General features: G+C 34.6%; 2 protein-coding genes across 2 annotated transcripts; one reads left to right on the forward strand and one right to left on the reverse strand.

Annotated features, from left to right (window-relative positions):
• The first annotated feature begins 2,156 nt into the window (after nt 1–2,156).
• LOC132303529 (ubiquitin carboxyl-terminal hydrolase 20-like) lies at nt 2,157–7,875 on the forward strand. The gene is made up of 8 exons (XM_059800823.1): nt 2,157–3,019; nt 3,128–3,248; nt 3,421–3,537; nt 4,450–4,619; nt 4,763–5,101; nt 5,271–5,393; nt 6,269–6,773; nt 6,859–7,875. The coding sequence occupies exons 1-8, from the start codon at nt 2,513–2,515 to the stop codon at nt 7,080–7,082; spliced, it is 2,106 nt and encodes a 701-aa protein (XP_059656806.1). The 5' UTR covers nt 2,157–2,512; the 3' UTR covers nt 7,083–7,875.
• A 5,939-nt stretch (nt 7,876–13,814) lies between these two features.
• On the reverse strand, nt 13,815–14,923 carry LOC132303530 (glycine-rich cell wall structural protein 1.8-like). Its single transcript, XM_059800824.1, has one exon. It carries the CDS (start codon nt 14,873–14,875, stop codon nt 14,069–14,071), a length of 807 nt encoding a protein of 268 aa, XP_059656807.1. The 5' UTR covers nt 14,876–14,923; the 3' UTR covers nt 13,815–14,068.
• Between the last annotated feature and the right edge of the window lie 315 nt (nt 14,924–15,238).

Below are 15,238 nucleotides of genomic sequence, written 5' to 3' on the forward strand. Positions count from 1 at the left end.
TGTTTTTCTTATTACTTGGTTAAAAAAAAAAAGAAAAAAAAAAATGGTTTGGACATAATACTTTATTTCTGTCCTAATTGTATTTTGAATATTAGAATTATTATCTACTTTTTTCAATAACTAAATATTTTTGTTTGTAAATACTGCATAAATTTGTTTTGATTTATTGAAAAATTTTAATTTTACCGATGGTTGCTAAGTAGGGATTTATGCTAGAATTGCTAAGAAAAATTGAGGTGGAGAAAATTAGAAATTTTTTAAGAATATATGCCCACTAACAGTTTCAATGAAAGATGGAGAAAGAGCAGTTTTAGTGACAATAGCGGGTGGGACTGTGGATCAATAATTTTTCTCTACTTTTTCTTTCGGTTCAATCACAACATTATCCTGGATCAATATTAGAGTGACAGTAAAGATAATTTATCTATCAATTTTTTCACTATCACTCTCAAAAAACACCAAACTCTGCCTTGGATAAAATTGCGAGAGTCCGATTAATCTCTGGATTTAAAAGTATTGGCCATCCCAAGAATATCAGCCAAAGGTTGTATCTGAAATAGTAACTGAATCCGATGTTGTTTTGCCACTTACACTCACATGATAAAATTCAAGGGCAAAATTTTTGGTTGAATATCGTGCAAAGAGAAAGTTAAGTTTTCTGTTCTTGCCATAGGTGTAGGTTTACACATGTATATACTTATTTTTATTTATGAACGTTCTCCATCCCATGAATTTACAAGGGGCCAATTTGGAAACACTAGTTTAATTCACTTTTTCTTAGTTTAAGTTCAAGATTTATTACTTCAATTTGAATATTATGCAGAGCTTAATTTTGTATTAGTGGGCTCTAATTTGACTCTAAAACTTTATTGTGAATAATCTTTTCACATAGAGAAAAAAAAGATGTCGAGTAAATTTTAAAGGAGTGAAAATGAATAAAATCAATATCCCTAATTGTAGAGAAAAACTAAAGATAATTTGAAAGAGATAGGTAAAAATTTTGAGAGAGAGAGTGAGTTTCAGACCCAATTTTAAATAGAGAAAATTAAAAAAAAATTTGGAAAGAGAAGAAAGAGAGAGAAAAAGTGAAGGGTCTTGAATTGAAGATAATGTTAAATATTAAGGATATATATATATATATATATATATATATATATATATTTATTGAACAATATATAAAACAATATGTATTGGGGGGATTCCAGTAATCTGATTTATTATTGCTAGTAACAATATCTAAAAAAAAACAAGGCCTATTAGCGTAAATTCCTTTTTTGAATCATCCTTTAAATGACAAATTGACAATGCAAAGAGCCTCTTGCCTTTCTGTTATAAAATTTCAAAACAATGTGCATCCTGAGTTATTTATAGAGCGTTTATTTTATTCAGTAAAATTATTAAAAAAATGTTGTTGCACTAGTGAACCAAAATAAAAAAAAAAACTTTGCAATATGGTACGTAGATATAATAAAAGTTGAAATCAAATCCGACCCATAAAACCACCTAAACTAAATCTATTCGAACTACACAATATTAACTAATTGCATATTAAGCTTAAGTAAGATAATTGCACTAATATTAACTACATTAACCTAAATGAAACCTTTTTTTTAAAGGCTAAATGAAACCTTTTTTAACCTTGTTTTTGTGTAAAGAGAGAGAATTTCTTCTAGTGCATTTGTAGTTTTTAGTTTCTAAAATCATATATATATAAAAAACTATATTTATAAATATTATGGTTTGGTTGGATATGATTAGTTAAATGTGTTTAATAGGGTTAAAACATGTTATGAATTAATCAAGTTGAAATGATTAAAATTAAATGTGTCTAATTGGGTTAAAACAAATTACGACGATTAAGATTAAATGTGTCTAGTCATGTTAAATATATTGAGTTTCAAAATACAAACACAACACGATTAATTAAACAAGTAATAACACGAATACGATTAAGATCAATTCGAATTTACTAAATTCGTGTTGTGGGGTCGCGCCAAATTTTGTCACTTATTATAAAAATCTTATATTAATTAAAACAAATATAGGTATTGATGGATAAAATAGTAAAAATAATTAAATTTTTTTTCTTTCCTTCTCCCCTAATAAATAAATTGTCAGTTCCTCTGGTCTCTTTTACCTATTCTTCTGCTCTTTCCTTATTTTTTTTCATTCTACCCAACAAAGTACCAAATAGTGGGTCTCACTCTCTCTCTCCCCCGGTTTGGGTCTCAAGCGTAAACCCGAAATGGCGGTTCCATTTTCCCTCCTTTTTCAAAACTCCAAAATCATCTGAAACCTTCGATTCATATTTCGACTTTCCCTCTTCTTTCTTTACCACCAAAAGCTAAATCTTTCATCAAATCTCTCCTTCCTTTTCAACGCCCACATTTTCATTTTTGAATTGTCCCCCCCCAAAAATTGCCCCAAATCCACTCCTTCCAAGAACCCTAATTTCATCACCAAAATCCACATATCCATTTCCTCTCTCTACAAGTCTTCTCTCTCTAATCCAATGGATACCCAGGTCACAAAAACTCCAGAAACCGACTCTACACCCACAGATTCAGTTGATCTCCAGCAAACCATAGATGGGTCTGCGCCGAATTCACCTCCTACTCTGCCCCCTGAACAAACCCTAGATGAACTCCTTCACTCATCACCGGTTCTTGTTGAACCAGATATAGATAATTCATCTCCTTGCGGTGATGATGATAAATCTGATTCGGCGTTGTTTCATGATATGGAATCACTAAAGGGCGAAGACGAAGAAGATGAACCAGACCCAGTTCATTCTTCGCCGGTCAGTACGTTTTCGATGTACTCGTCTGGACATTGGTCTAGTTGGTCTACGCCTCGGGACTCCCTCGGAGCCACCAAGTCTTCGTCGTCGAATTGGTCTGAGTGGCCTTCAGTAGAAGATACTGAGCCGTTGGATTTCGATTGGTCTCAAGAAAATGAAACCAAGTCACTGGTTCAAATTTCTCCGGCCTTGTCTAGTGAGATTAAACCATCTGTGGTGGTATGCTGTTCTAAATGTCGAATTTTGTGTTAATTGTTTTCTATAATTATTATTGTTTTTAATTTAGAACGTGGATATTGAAATGTTCTTGATTTTGTGAATTTGCAGGGTGCAGGGCTTGTAAATTTGGGCAACACTTGCTTCCTTAATGCAGTGTTGCAATGCTTTACACACACTGTGCCACTTGTTCAAGGTCTTCGTTCATTCAATCGCACGGTGCCTTGTGATTGTAAGATCTATGCTCCTATTGTGCTTAGTTCATGTCATTATATATTTAATTACATGTTTGGGCTATGGTTTTGGTTAGTACATGTGAATTGTTCTTTACAAAATTTTAAAATAAATTTGGTTTTATGATTTTTGTGGGTAAAGTTGTTGAAATTTGATTTTGGAAATGGCAGTTGCAGTTGATAATGAAGGGTTTTGTGTGCTTTGTGCTCTTCGTGGCCACATGGAACTTTCGCTAGCTTCTACTGGCAGAGTTGTCTCCCCACTGAAACTTGTTGACAATTTGAGCTGTATCCTCTTCAACCTCTGTTAATGATTATGTGATATTTTTTTCTTATACTGTTTTGATATGTTTTTTGTAATTGTAAATTGTAATGTAATGGGCCTCTAGGTAGTTAAATTTTTGCTTTTCTTCTGTTTTTAGGGGTATGTAATAAAATAGTTTTCCTCTCCTTATATTAGTTGTGTTAAGCCAAATTGAACTATTCAGAACTTTTGGTCCATTTATTCCTATATGGCTTTGGTCGTGCACTGTTTTGCTATCATGTGTGTGCCTGTCAATGGATAGATTTTGATACGATTTCAATATGATAACTCGGAAATGAATTGAAGATTTAATTCGATGACCTGTCATTATCAATCTGAATCTGATAATCTCTTAGCTAGACAAATTAGATATGGACTATGTTTAATTCAAACCAATAATAATTTGATCTGACATAATATATCATAGAAAATGTTAAACACACATAGATATTCTAATGCTATAATATATAGTAATATTTACATATTAACAAACAGTAAAATATCTAATTTTCTTTCATAATTTCTTTATCTTTTGTTTTCTATCATTTTTATTCTAGTCATTGTTTGCTGATTTTTTTGACATTAATTTATTTTACAATAAAAAAAAAAAACTACACAGTTAACTGCCGGATATCTGTTTAATAAAAAATAAATTAGTTATGGATTCATTCTTAAAATATTTGGCGGGTGATCAGATCAGATTGGGGGATGGCCTTATCTGATTTGGATTGGGTCAGCCCTGATCCGGTCTGAATCTGATCTGTTTACTGGTCTAATTATGTGCCTTTTCAATATTGAGTTTCCTTTTTAGAGTTCTGTTGCTGTGCTAGATGCTTGAAATACCATTTGTCCAATAACTTATGTGTTATTGTGATTCTTGACCTTTAAATTATCAGATTTTTCATCTAGTTTTCGGAGATTCCAACAGGAAGATGCCCATGAGTTCCTGCAATGCTTGTTGGATAGACTTGACAGTGGTATTCAGTTGAAGACAAAGGATAAAACATTGTCTTCACATGATGACAACTTTGTGAAGCAGGTTTTTGGTGGTCGGCTCATTAGCAAAGTATGAACTCAATAGTGATTTCCACTTCTTTACGTTCTTCACTATTTTGAATGTTGCTGTTAATATTGTCCTTATAAAATTCTTTATTGGCGAATCTAGTTTACAGGATCTTTTATTAATCAGTTAGTGATTTTGAATTTCAGCTTCGATGTTGCAACTGTGGTCACCGTTCTGACACTTATGAACCCTTGATTGACCTAAGCTTGGAAATTGAGGATGTGGATTCCCTTCCAAGTGCTCTCCAATCGTTCACCAAAGTGGAAAAGATCGAAGATCCAGAGACAAAGTTTACATGTGAAAACTGCAAGGAAGAAGTGTCAGTAGAGAAACAGCTTATGCTAGATGAGGCCCCTTCAGTTGCTGCATTCCATCTAAAGAGATTCAAGAATGATGGGTCTTATGTTGAAAAGATTGATAAGCATGTGGAGTTCCCACTGGACTTGGATTTGCTTGCGTACACCAATGGCAACCAGAATGATAATGTGAGCTTCTGGGTATCCTTTATTTTATTTTTTATTTTTAAAACCCCAAGATTTTTATAAGCAAGTCATATTTTGCTTTTGATTGTGTGGTGACAATGCATGTGGTCAAATATCTGTGGTTAGATTCATGTTGTGCGGACAGTTACTAATCTCTCAGTCTCTCTCATAGGTGAACTTGAAATATGATCTGTATGCAATTTTGGTGCATATTGGTTTCTCATCTACTTCTGGGCATTATTATTGCTTCGTTCGGTCCAGTCCAGACACATGGCACAAGTTGGATGACTCTAAGGTAATATTTCTGTCAATATTGTGTGGTATTAGGCTATTAGCACTTGAGATCTCCTATTTTGAATTTGAGATTACATTAAGTGTAAATGTGGAAATTTTGGCCTTCAATGAAAAACAAAGCCTTTTTTCCAGGTACTAGGCTACATGAATTTTAATTCATAGCATCGGTTAGAGTCGTCAGACCACATGTTATCATATCTTTCTTTACTAACTTTAGCACTTTAAAATTTGGTTTTTCCCTTCCCCTAGCATTACACTCAAATGTGGATCATGTCAGGTGCATCTAGCGATTTTCTTTTCACGTGTTAAACAATCTTAGTTGATTTTATCTCCAATTGGTGATAGTTCAACCATTTGACAAATGTTTGCATTTCTAATTCTAACCTTTCTTGTCTTGCTGCACATTGATCTCACCATTCACATTTTTGTCACATTCACTTTAGGCATATGCTGATGACCCTAGAAAGCAGTAAATGCCAAAATAGGATATATGTTGTATTCTGAAGTCTGAAGAGTCTGTTATAGCTAAATACTGGAAATTAATCTAAGCTGCAAATTCTAGGTGGACCTTTTAATCTTATTTTGTCATTTTTTGGATTTAAGTACCCAAACTTTCTCACCCACTTATTTGAAACAATCCAAAATTTCTTATAAGGTTGTGATCTTAAACTCATATATTAGGTTTCTTTGATCCCTGTTTAAGTTAACTTTTTATTGGCTGTAATTCTATAATAGGATATAGGATCCCTGTTTAGGTTTCTATAAGTTAACTTTAGTAGTCTTTTTCCCCTTCCGTCTGTTCTTTATTTATTTATGCTTAGTAGCAATATGCTGGCTTGGAGTAAAGATACTAATGTGTTGACTGGGATCTTGAAGGTTACTAGAGTTCGAGAAGATTTTGTGCTTTCTCAAGAGGCCTACATTCTTTTCTATGCCAAGCAGGGCACGCCCTGGTTTTCAAGTTTTATTGAAGCAGAAAAGCCTTTCTTTGATCCAAATATATCCAACACTTCACCTAAGTCGGTGTTAGATAATGTGGATCACAATTGTACATTGTCTCCTAATGGGGAGAATAGCCATAATTTTGAAGCCAATGAAACCATAGATACTACAAATGGATTTTGTGAAGAGTCTTCTAGAGAATCAAGACATGAAGGGATTGCTCAAGATGACTCTCACAGTCCCAGTATGTACACTCCAGTATCAGTTGGGGTAAGTAATTCTTGTGGTGGAACCTCTGAGGTTGAGAAAACGTGTGCCGTATCCCCACTAGGTGAAAATAATTGCAGTAGGAAGTCCAATGAACTGAAAAACAATGTCATCACCCCTCAAACTCCACCAAGGTCTCCAAGCCCTGATCTATATGCAGAAGAGCCTCCAGGTAAAATCTTCTACTAAATCTTATTTACGTTCCAATGTAACAAATTGGTAATGAGAACTGACACTAAATGGAATAACATTTGCAGAATTGAGTTACTCGATCCCGCTTAGTCATCTGAAATTAAAGAATAAGGTGTCTTGCAAACGCCCATTAAACAAGGATCTGGAGAATCCGGAGAAAAAACAGGCTTATAGAATGTTGAAAAACATGCCTGGTAAAAGGGGCTCTCGATTGTTGGCTGCCATGGAGGGGTCTAATAGTGAAGGTTCTCTGAACAAGAGGAGCAGAAGAACAGGGTGGTCTCATTAAGGAGGTGGCAGCCTCCTCAGGTGATTATTGTAACCCCAATCTTACTTTCTTTCATGCGACTGGTGGCTGCCGGAGATTTTTGCCGAACAGGTGGTGAAGTCTAGGTGAAAATAATTGGTCTTCGTGTCTTTTCCAAAGTAGATGTTACTGGATATTAAGTTTAACAGATTGCCCTTTCTAGCTGCAACCATCTAGCGTGGTATGTAGTTTTGGCTAGCTAGGTTTGTTTATACTTTCCCTTACATGTAAAAGTTAGGGTTTATTTGACTATTATAGTGTTTAATTTTTTTAATGAAGAGAAAGGTGTTTAGATTATGAACCAGATTGAAATTTCCTCTAAAGAAAATGAATTGTGAGTTGGTGATTGAATAATTTTAAAAGTGGTAAGTTTAATGATCGAATATAGTTGTTTGGCATGAGATGACGAGAGTGATTTGTCCAATGCTGAGCAATTCTGGTTTAAACAAAAGTGAAGGTGTAGAAGAATCAGAGGACAATTTTTGACCGTTTAAAAGTAGTGTCTCACTGAATGCTGTAAATGTTCTAATACTGAGTAAATTACACAATCGAAGAAGATTTAGAAAAATCATCAACTTGAAATAATTTTTGATGAAAAACCGAGGGAAGTTTTTTTTTTTTTTTTTTTTTTAACTGTGGAAAGTTCCTTTCAAACATTAGTTTTGGAGAAAAATTTAATTGAGCCGGTTGTAGTGATGTTATGGTATCATTAATTTATTAAACATTGTTATGTAGTGATAAAATCTATTGAAATAAATCACTTTTATTTATATGGCATGATACAATTGGTTGATTATATAGATAACGAGCAGATGTCTCTCTGTACCTACTAATCTAATTTTTAACACTTCTTGTCTCGAAAAAAAAAAAAAAACAAAAAAAAACAAAAAACAAAAAAAGCATAGATAACAATGTATTAAAGCAACAGGGAGTTTTTCTCTTAATTTTGATAATTCTATTTGTATTTTGTATTTTCAAGCACCTATTTTTATGACATGATACAATTAAAATATTTTTTTAGAAGATACCTTTATACGCGTTACTTGATGGATTCAACCTCAACGTAGATATTGCCAAATGTAGGAAAATAATAATAATAAAAAAATTACTTGAAAAAAGAAAAATATTTTCAGAGGAAGATGTTTTAGGGGAAGTGGAACCTTAATTAATTAAGCAAAAGCAGTAGTAATCTTTTCTCTTGGAATTTCCAGCGTTCAATTTCAATTAGCATGCTCTGCATCTTCTGCTTCTTAGGTGATTGTAGATCTAGTTCATCTGCAAAAATATGTTTTTATGTTCGAATTTTGTTATTTTCTTCTTCCATTCATAGCGTATTTTTTCCTTGTGGAAAAAATTCATTTAGTTTTTACTTGGTATAATTGTAGTCGGTGTAATTTCCTCTAATTTTTTATTATTTTATTATTTTTTATTTTTTCCACTCAATTTAAAATTAAGATGAATTTGTAAACTGAGTTGAACAAACTCAATCTAAAAGAAACTTGATCATTATTCATCCTTAATGATCCCTTGTTAAACAAATAACAGAAGACAGAATTATAGAACATTAAAAAAATGTAAAGAACAATTGTGGTAAATGAAGCAAATTTAATCAATGAAATAAAAAATGTATAAAATAAAAAACCGGGTAGGATTGGATTGGGTTTTTTAAGATCAAAATTCGTGAACCAAATCCATCCCCATGAATAATTAATTTATGAGTCTAGCACCCGATTGATTAAAACACCCATCAAACTATTAAAACACCAATCCAATCGTACTGATTGGATTGAATTTATGAATTAAGTGGACCACCCCAAATCTTGTGGCCCAACACTGTAATTATATACACACACAGTTAAACACACACATTGTTTGACTTTCTAAAAAAAAAAAAAAAAAATTTGGTTAGAGATGCGAATATGCGATTAGGGACCCCACAACAACCAAATGGTCCAAATGGATGAAAAGGGCAACGCAACTTTGTATTTGTAAATTCATGGTGTTCTTCACCTGTGTCTCATTTATTCTGTGTGTGAACAATGCATAACAAATATATATTATAATTGATCAAATTTTTTATGCTTAAATTTTAATAACTAACTCTCATCTAATCACTTTGTTTCTTATGCAAAATGTTCAGACCATGGTTTGCAAGTCAAGAGGTTGAATCTAAGTACTCATCCAATCAAATTGATCACAATTTTTCAATGCCTATATATTTCATTAACTTTTAGTGATCAACTTTAAGTTTGTGATCAGATACTTTTCACACAAAGCATCTTAAGAATTAGAGACATAGAACCCACTGTGAAACCAATGTCTTTTGTTTGGCATCATCACACTTTGCTTGAAAAACAAACTTTGTATTTGATTCAAACAATGTAAAGTACTCTTGTTTGTGACATGACCTTGTTTTGGTTTTTCCTATATATGCCAAACAGAGCTCTGCTATTTAAGGACTTAAAAGTCCTTTATACAATTTCCCCCTTCTCTCTAATATCTCTCTATACATAGTTTCATGTGAGCAGAACTCAAATGGATGCTACTACCATTGCGAAAGAAGATGACAGTAAATGGAGGCTCTTCTCAACTAGCAAGAGGACATCACTAGGTCAAGAACTTCTACTGCACGAATCACCACCGGGCTCATCAGACACTACCGTGCATGTCATCGTTGTCCAGGATGCCGTGGAGGAGTTCACAATGGATCCTGTTGAATGGGTGCTCAAGAATGTCGCTTTCCAAACTAGTTGCAAAGTTACCATCCTTGGCGTAAAGCCCTGGCTTAACATTCCCCGTGAGTATCTCTCTTTTTAAGAGTTAGCCCACTGCATGAGGCTTTTATTATTGTGGAATATGAAAAAAGTTGGATGTACGTAATCTCATCTCAGCATGCAAATATATTGTCTTGCTTGTTTAGTTTTCTAAAATTGTTCTCAAGAACTTATAAAGCAGATAAAACTATTTCTAGAGAGTTACAAAAGACAGTTCTATAAGAAAATAATTATTTCTGAGCTTTCAGAATCTGTCAACCAAACATAGATCAAGTAGGCTTAATTGTTTCCGATTTTGAGCGCGCGCGACCATATTTTGCACCAGGACATGCCTTAATATTTATCTATTTAAATGCCCTAAAATGTTGTGCATCACAAGTGGCCATAAGCCATATCATCTCATTAGGTTTTTTTTTAAGAAAAAAGAAAGTTCTTAAAGTCAAACTAGGTCATATGAGTTGATGACATCTTTAGAATGGAATTTTGCATTCAAAAGCTTATACAGGGACAATAAGAACATGAAATTGTTTCATTTTCATCACTTTCCAAATCAACACTTCTTTTAACAACTTATTGGATTAATTCATGATGTTACTTTGTACTGTCTCTATGTAGTCTCCACCAAGACATCTGATATCTGGGGTATGAACATCGAGGACTTCATGACAACCACAGACTGTAAGAGCAACAACACTGTCAAGTATCAAAAAGTCCATCGACTGATAGACGTTTGCCTTAAATATGGGGTATTGTAAAACTGTCTAGGCTCTTCAATTCAACTAATTTTCCCAATAACATACATATAATTGCGCAGCTTATATAAAATTATCATTTTATATTATTAATTTATTTTTGTGTACATCATAGGTTGTGCCACGAATAAAAACTGAAATGGGCTTCCCTGTTGAAGAAGTTGTAGTAGCTCAGATCACCCAACTTAAAGCCACACTTGTAGTGTTTGATAGGTAATACCATCAACTATACATACATACCATCAACTATACATACATACATTATATTATATACTCTCTCTCACACACACATCATGCATCAACATCATCATGCATGGAGTTTTATATATTGTTTGGGATTTACTGCAACAGACACCACAGGAAGTTCAGAGAATATTATGGTGACAAAATTCCATGCAAGATGGTCATGATGAGGGACGATGGCGAGGTAGACACGATCAGAGGCAGCCGATCAAGCCTCGTCGATCAAGGAGAGAGCAGTATCAAGCCGAAGACGCTGATTACAGGACACATTAGGAAGATTCTCATGCACAAGTCCGAAAAATCCCATGCAGAGAAGTCCGAAAAATCTCACGGGGAGAGTTCGAAAAAGACAAATTCAACTAAGGGACCAGTGGTAAAAGCTCGAACTGACAAAAGTCCGCCACAGCCATCTTGTGGAAATAATGTGAAAAGTTGGAATTGTACTCAGACCGCCACGCTTAGCCCCCTCTATTAAATGGGCAACACTGGATAATGACCTAAAGTTATGATAGGCTGTCCGAACTCTGAACAGCTGATCGATCGAACTCCTTCTCTCTTCCGGCTGTTCGGAGTTCGGAAAGCAAATAATTATCCTTCTTCTTCAAAGTTTTTGCTGGAAGGATTGAAAATTAATAACCTTAGATGTCTGGATAAATGAATAATGTATTCGCTATGTATTTTGTGTATTGCACGTACAGTGTGTGAAAACAGTAGCAAGCCGTGTGTAGGGTTGAAATAATCTGGGCTGACGTCTTTTGAGATATTGATGGATGTTACACACATATATATATATATAGCACATTATTAATTGATTAACTGGTTTTAAGTTTGACTTAATTTCTCAGTAATGTTTGGGAAAGTTTTGAGAAATATATATAAAGGAACAAGATTTTAGATGGTTAATTAGAGTAACAAAGTATTAAAGCTTGTTGGACATTGGACACAAACAGCTAGTCACAAGTTAAATTACTTGAATTTATTTTTTAACGTACTTTATATAGTGTAATGCAAGTAAACGGGCACAAAAAAAAAAAAAAAAAAATCTATATATATATATATATATATATATATATAACATTGGGTGAGAAAAAGAAATAATTATTTTATTCTGTGACTGATAATGTGAGTGATAAAGTAAAAGTGTATTTTTTTTTATTTTTTATTTTTTATTCTATTGTTATAAAAAAGACAAAAAACAGATACTTATCCACTTTTTTTTTTTTTGAAGGTGCAAGAAACTGCTCTCTTTATTAAAAAAGTGATTTCTTCAATCAATCTGCTTTACATTCTCTCTCTAAATTCTATTTATAGAAGTATATACTTGCCCTAAAATCCGATGTGCTATTTCTAAATCTAGAAACAATGTGGGCTTGATCCTTTCTAAACGGTCTTGGTCCTTCTTGGCCTGATCCATCACTCAGGACAGCCCAGAGTGCACAGTAACCGGTCCTCTTTCTCAGCTGGTGGGCCAGGTCGAATTTGGCCCAGTGGGATTTTATGCCCCTTCAAGTTTCTTTCAAATTCTGTCCACTTTTGGAAGAATTAGAAAATCATTCTTCAATGACTTAGTGAGACTTCTCTCCTACAATAGCTATTCCTCCATTTTTCTCTGTCCTATTCTCTCCTACAAAACCCACTGCTAGTTATGACCAGTAAAAAAGGGAAATAAAATAAAATATATGAATATTAATTTTGATTGGATTGGTCCATCAAGTGGCAGATATAGACCATCTAAAAATTTCTTAGAAAAGAGCGAAATTTTTGTTAATAAAGATTTAATTTAATTTAATTTAATTTAACATAAAAAGATTAGACCCCATAAAACCCAAAATAGGGGAAGCCCAAAGCCTAAACAGAAGGACCAATTAATTTATAAGCAATAAGGAATACAAAAGAGCCCAATCAATCCAAACTAAGCCCAACCCAGTCGAAGAGGATTATTTGTATAAATTTCAGAAGGAAAATATCATTTATTCTATATATAATATTTGCTTTTGAACTCAGCCATCCCTCTCATTTGTTATATCATAAACAAGGAGAAATTATTGAGTACCTAGCTACCAAAAATGTAATCCCTCCTATTAACCGTGAATTAATATTTCTTATCATCAAGGAAAACAAAGTCGGTACTCGGACTAGCAAATAATTTCTCCATAAATAAGATGTAAATTTTTTTCTCAGTCATCATTTTTTAATTACTAAATATGTGAGAGGGTTCGTCCCACATGTTTTTTTGTTTTTATTTTTTAATCATCTAATGAACGCTTTCAATTTACTAAACGGTTGAAGTGGGATTCATAAGTTTTAGACTTGTCTGTATTTTAGATCGTAGTTTGCTGATTTGTGTATGTGTAATCTGTATGCTGAAAGTCTTGAACTCCCAGAAGATTTTCGAATTAAAAGACACCAAAATAGCACTATCTAATAATTTATCATTATGAGCAGATTGCAAGTGCCGAGTCCATTACATTGTGGTCACATGTTTTAGTTGGTTGATTTTGCTGTTTTCGGTGCTTTCATATCCTTTCCTTTTTATATACTATTTTTTTTTGAAAAATTAATATATGAGTAATGATAGGGAACTGAAAAGGAATTTTCGAATTATTTCTTATCACATGTTAAATAATTATTTTTTGAAAACTGTTTAAGTATATACAAAAACACGCCAGAGGTGCTTATTGGAGGTTAATTCTTGGATCTCCCTACTATTATTCTTAATTTATAAACAAAAAGTGATTGATAATTGATTTATTCAATTTATCATTATCTTTAGGCACAAACATGGTAATAAAAAGCTGTGTAAGGCAATAGTTTATCTTATTTTTTCAAATAATAACCAAATCTCTCAAATGGTTCCATAGCAATCATCTAAAACAAAATTTCATGCACATAATGGATTCATGCAACGCATTAATGAGGAGAAGCAGCAGAAAAAAAAAAAAAAATTTAAGTGGAAACAAACTCAATAATATATTAGGTTTATATATATATATATATATTATATATATAGAACTTTTCTTACAAATATAATATGCTTCGAACTTCAATTTAATTATGAAAAGAACAATGCACGTAGGTTATCATTTGACACAACTTTTAGGAGCTTTCAGTGCATGTCCATATGATACTGAAAACATCCTCTTATCCAAACAATTTTTATTTTTCTTTTTTCATAGTGAAATAGAGTGAAAGGGTATTTTCAAGGAGCATAGCCACCATGAGCACCACCACCACCAGCGCCACCGCCACCACCACTGCCACCGCCATATCCACCACCGTGCTCTCCTCCTGCACCACCGCCGGCACCTCCACCACTGCCATATCCACTTCCACCTGCTCCTCCCGCAGCATAACCCGCTCCACCACCACCACCACTTCCTCCTCCCCCACCATATCCACCTCCATGTTCCCCACCAGCACCATAACCACCACCGCTGCCAGCTCCTTCACCTCCGCCATAACCACCGCCATGCTCTCCCCCTGCACCGTACCCTCCGCCACCACCACTACCACCACCGCCTCCACCTCCGGATCCACCGCCATGTTCTCCTCCACCACCATATCCCGAACCACTTCCCGAACCACCTCCTGCACCACCCCCAGCTGCTCCTCCACCAGCCCCACCACCACCACCACTACCGCCTCCACCACCGCCACCGGATCCAGCACCATGTTCTCCTCCAGCTCCATATCCGGCACCACCCCCACTACCTCCACCAGCACCACCTCCATAGGCAGCAACACCATGCTCACCTACAGCTCCATAGCCACCGCCTCCGCCACTGCCAGAGCCTCCACCACCACCATAGCCCCCAGCACCACCACCCCCATACCCTCCACCACTTCCACCGCCATTGCCGTGGCCTGCGCCATAGCCGACAGTACCGCCTGACCCCTGAGTGTAGCCAACACCTCCTTCAAGAGTGAGTAGGGCCCTAGTTGCAGAACATATGCCCAAACCTAACAGCACAAAGAAAGCAATACTAAGAACTTTGTGACTAGCCATGGGAATGTATTCAAATCTCACAACCACGACTCAGAAATGCTTGAAATATTTGCTATTTATAGGACCATGAATGGGGTCCAAAACCGTGTCCTTTGCACAAGAGTTGTTGAAGCACATGCAAAGAGAATTTGGTATGCCCACAATGTGGTCCACTTCATAGACACACACTAGCTACTAGCATACTCTCACTCACATTTAGTGGACTCACTATATAGTGTGATTTTGCTGTCACCCACATATCATCATGTATAACTATATAAGATTATCAAAGCCAAATGCATATATAGTACCCCTAGCTATTCTTTTCTTCTAAATTATTTATTTGATACATGCATAATATATGTTGCAGCTCACTCCAAACCC

Source organism: Cornus florida, unplaced genomic scaffold (assembly GCF_030987335.1).
Source record: "Cornus florida cultivar Cherokee Brave unplaced genomic scaffold, ASM3098733v1 CherokeeBrave_3.0.0_Hap2_Chr04, whole genome shotgun sequence".
In the NCBI taxonomy this organism is placed as follows: domain Eukaryota; kingdom Viridiplantae; phylum Streptophyta; class Magnoliopsida; order Cornales; family Cornaceae; genus Cornus; species Cornus florida.

Coding starts and splice junctions, on each gene's coding strand:
- LOC132303529 (XM_059800823.1), top strand. CDS start 2,513: ATGGATACCCAGGTCACAAAAACTCCAGAAACCGACTCTACACCCACA. Junction 3,538..4,449: donor ACTTGTTGACAATTTGAGCT/GTATCCTCTTCA, acceptor TTAAATTATCAG/ATTTTTCATCTAGTTTTCGG. Junction 6,774..6,858: donor ATATGCAGAAGAGCCTCCAG/GTAAAATCTTCT, acceptor TAACATTTGCAG/AATTGAGTTACTCGATCCCG.
- LOC132303530 (XM_059800824.1), bottom strand. CDS start 14,875: ATGGCTAGTCACAAAGTTCTTAGTATTGCTTTCTTTGTGCTGTTAGGT.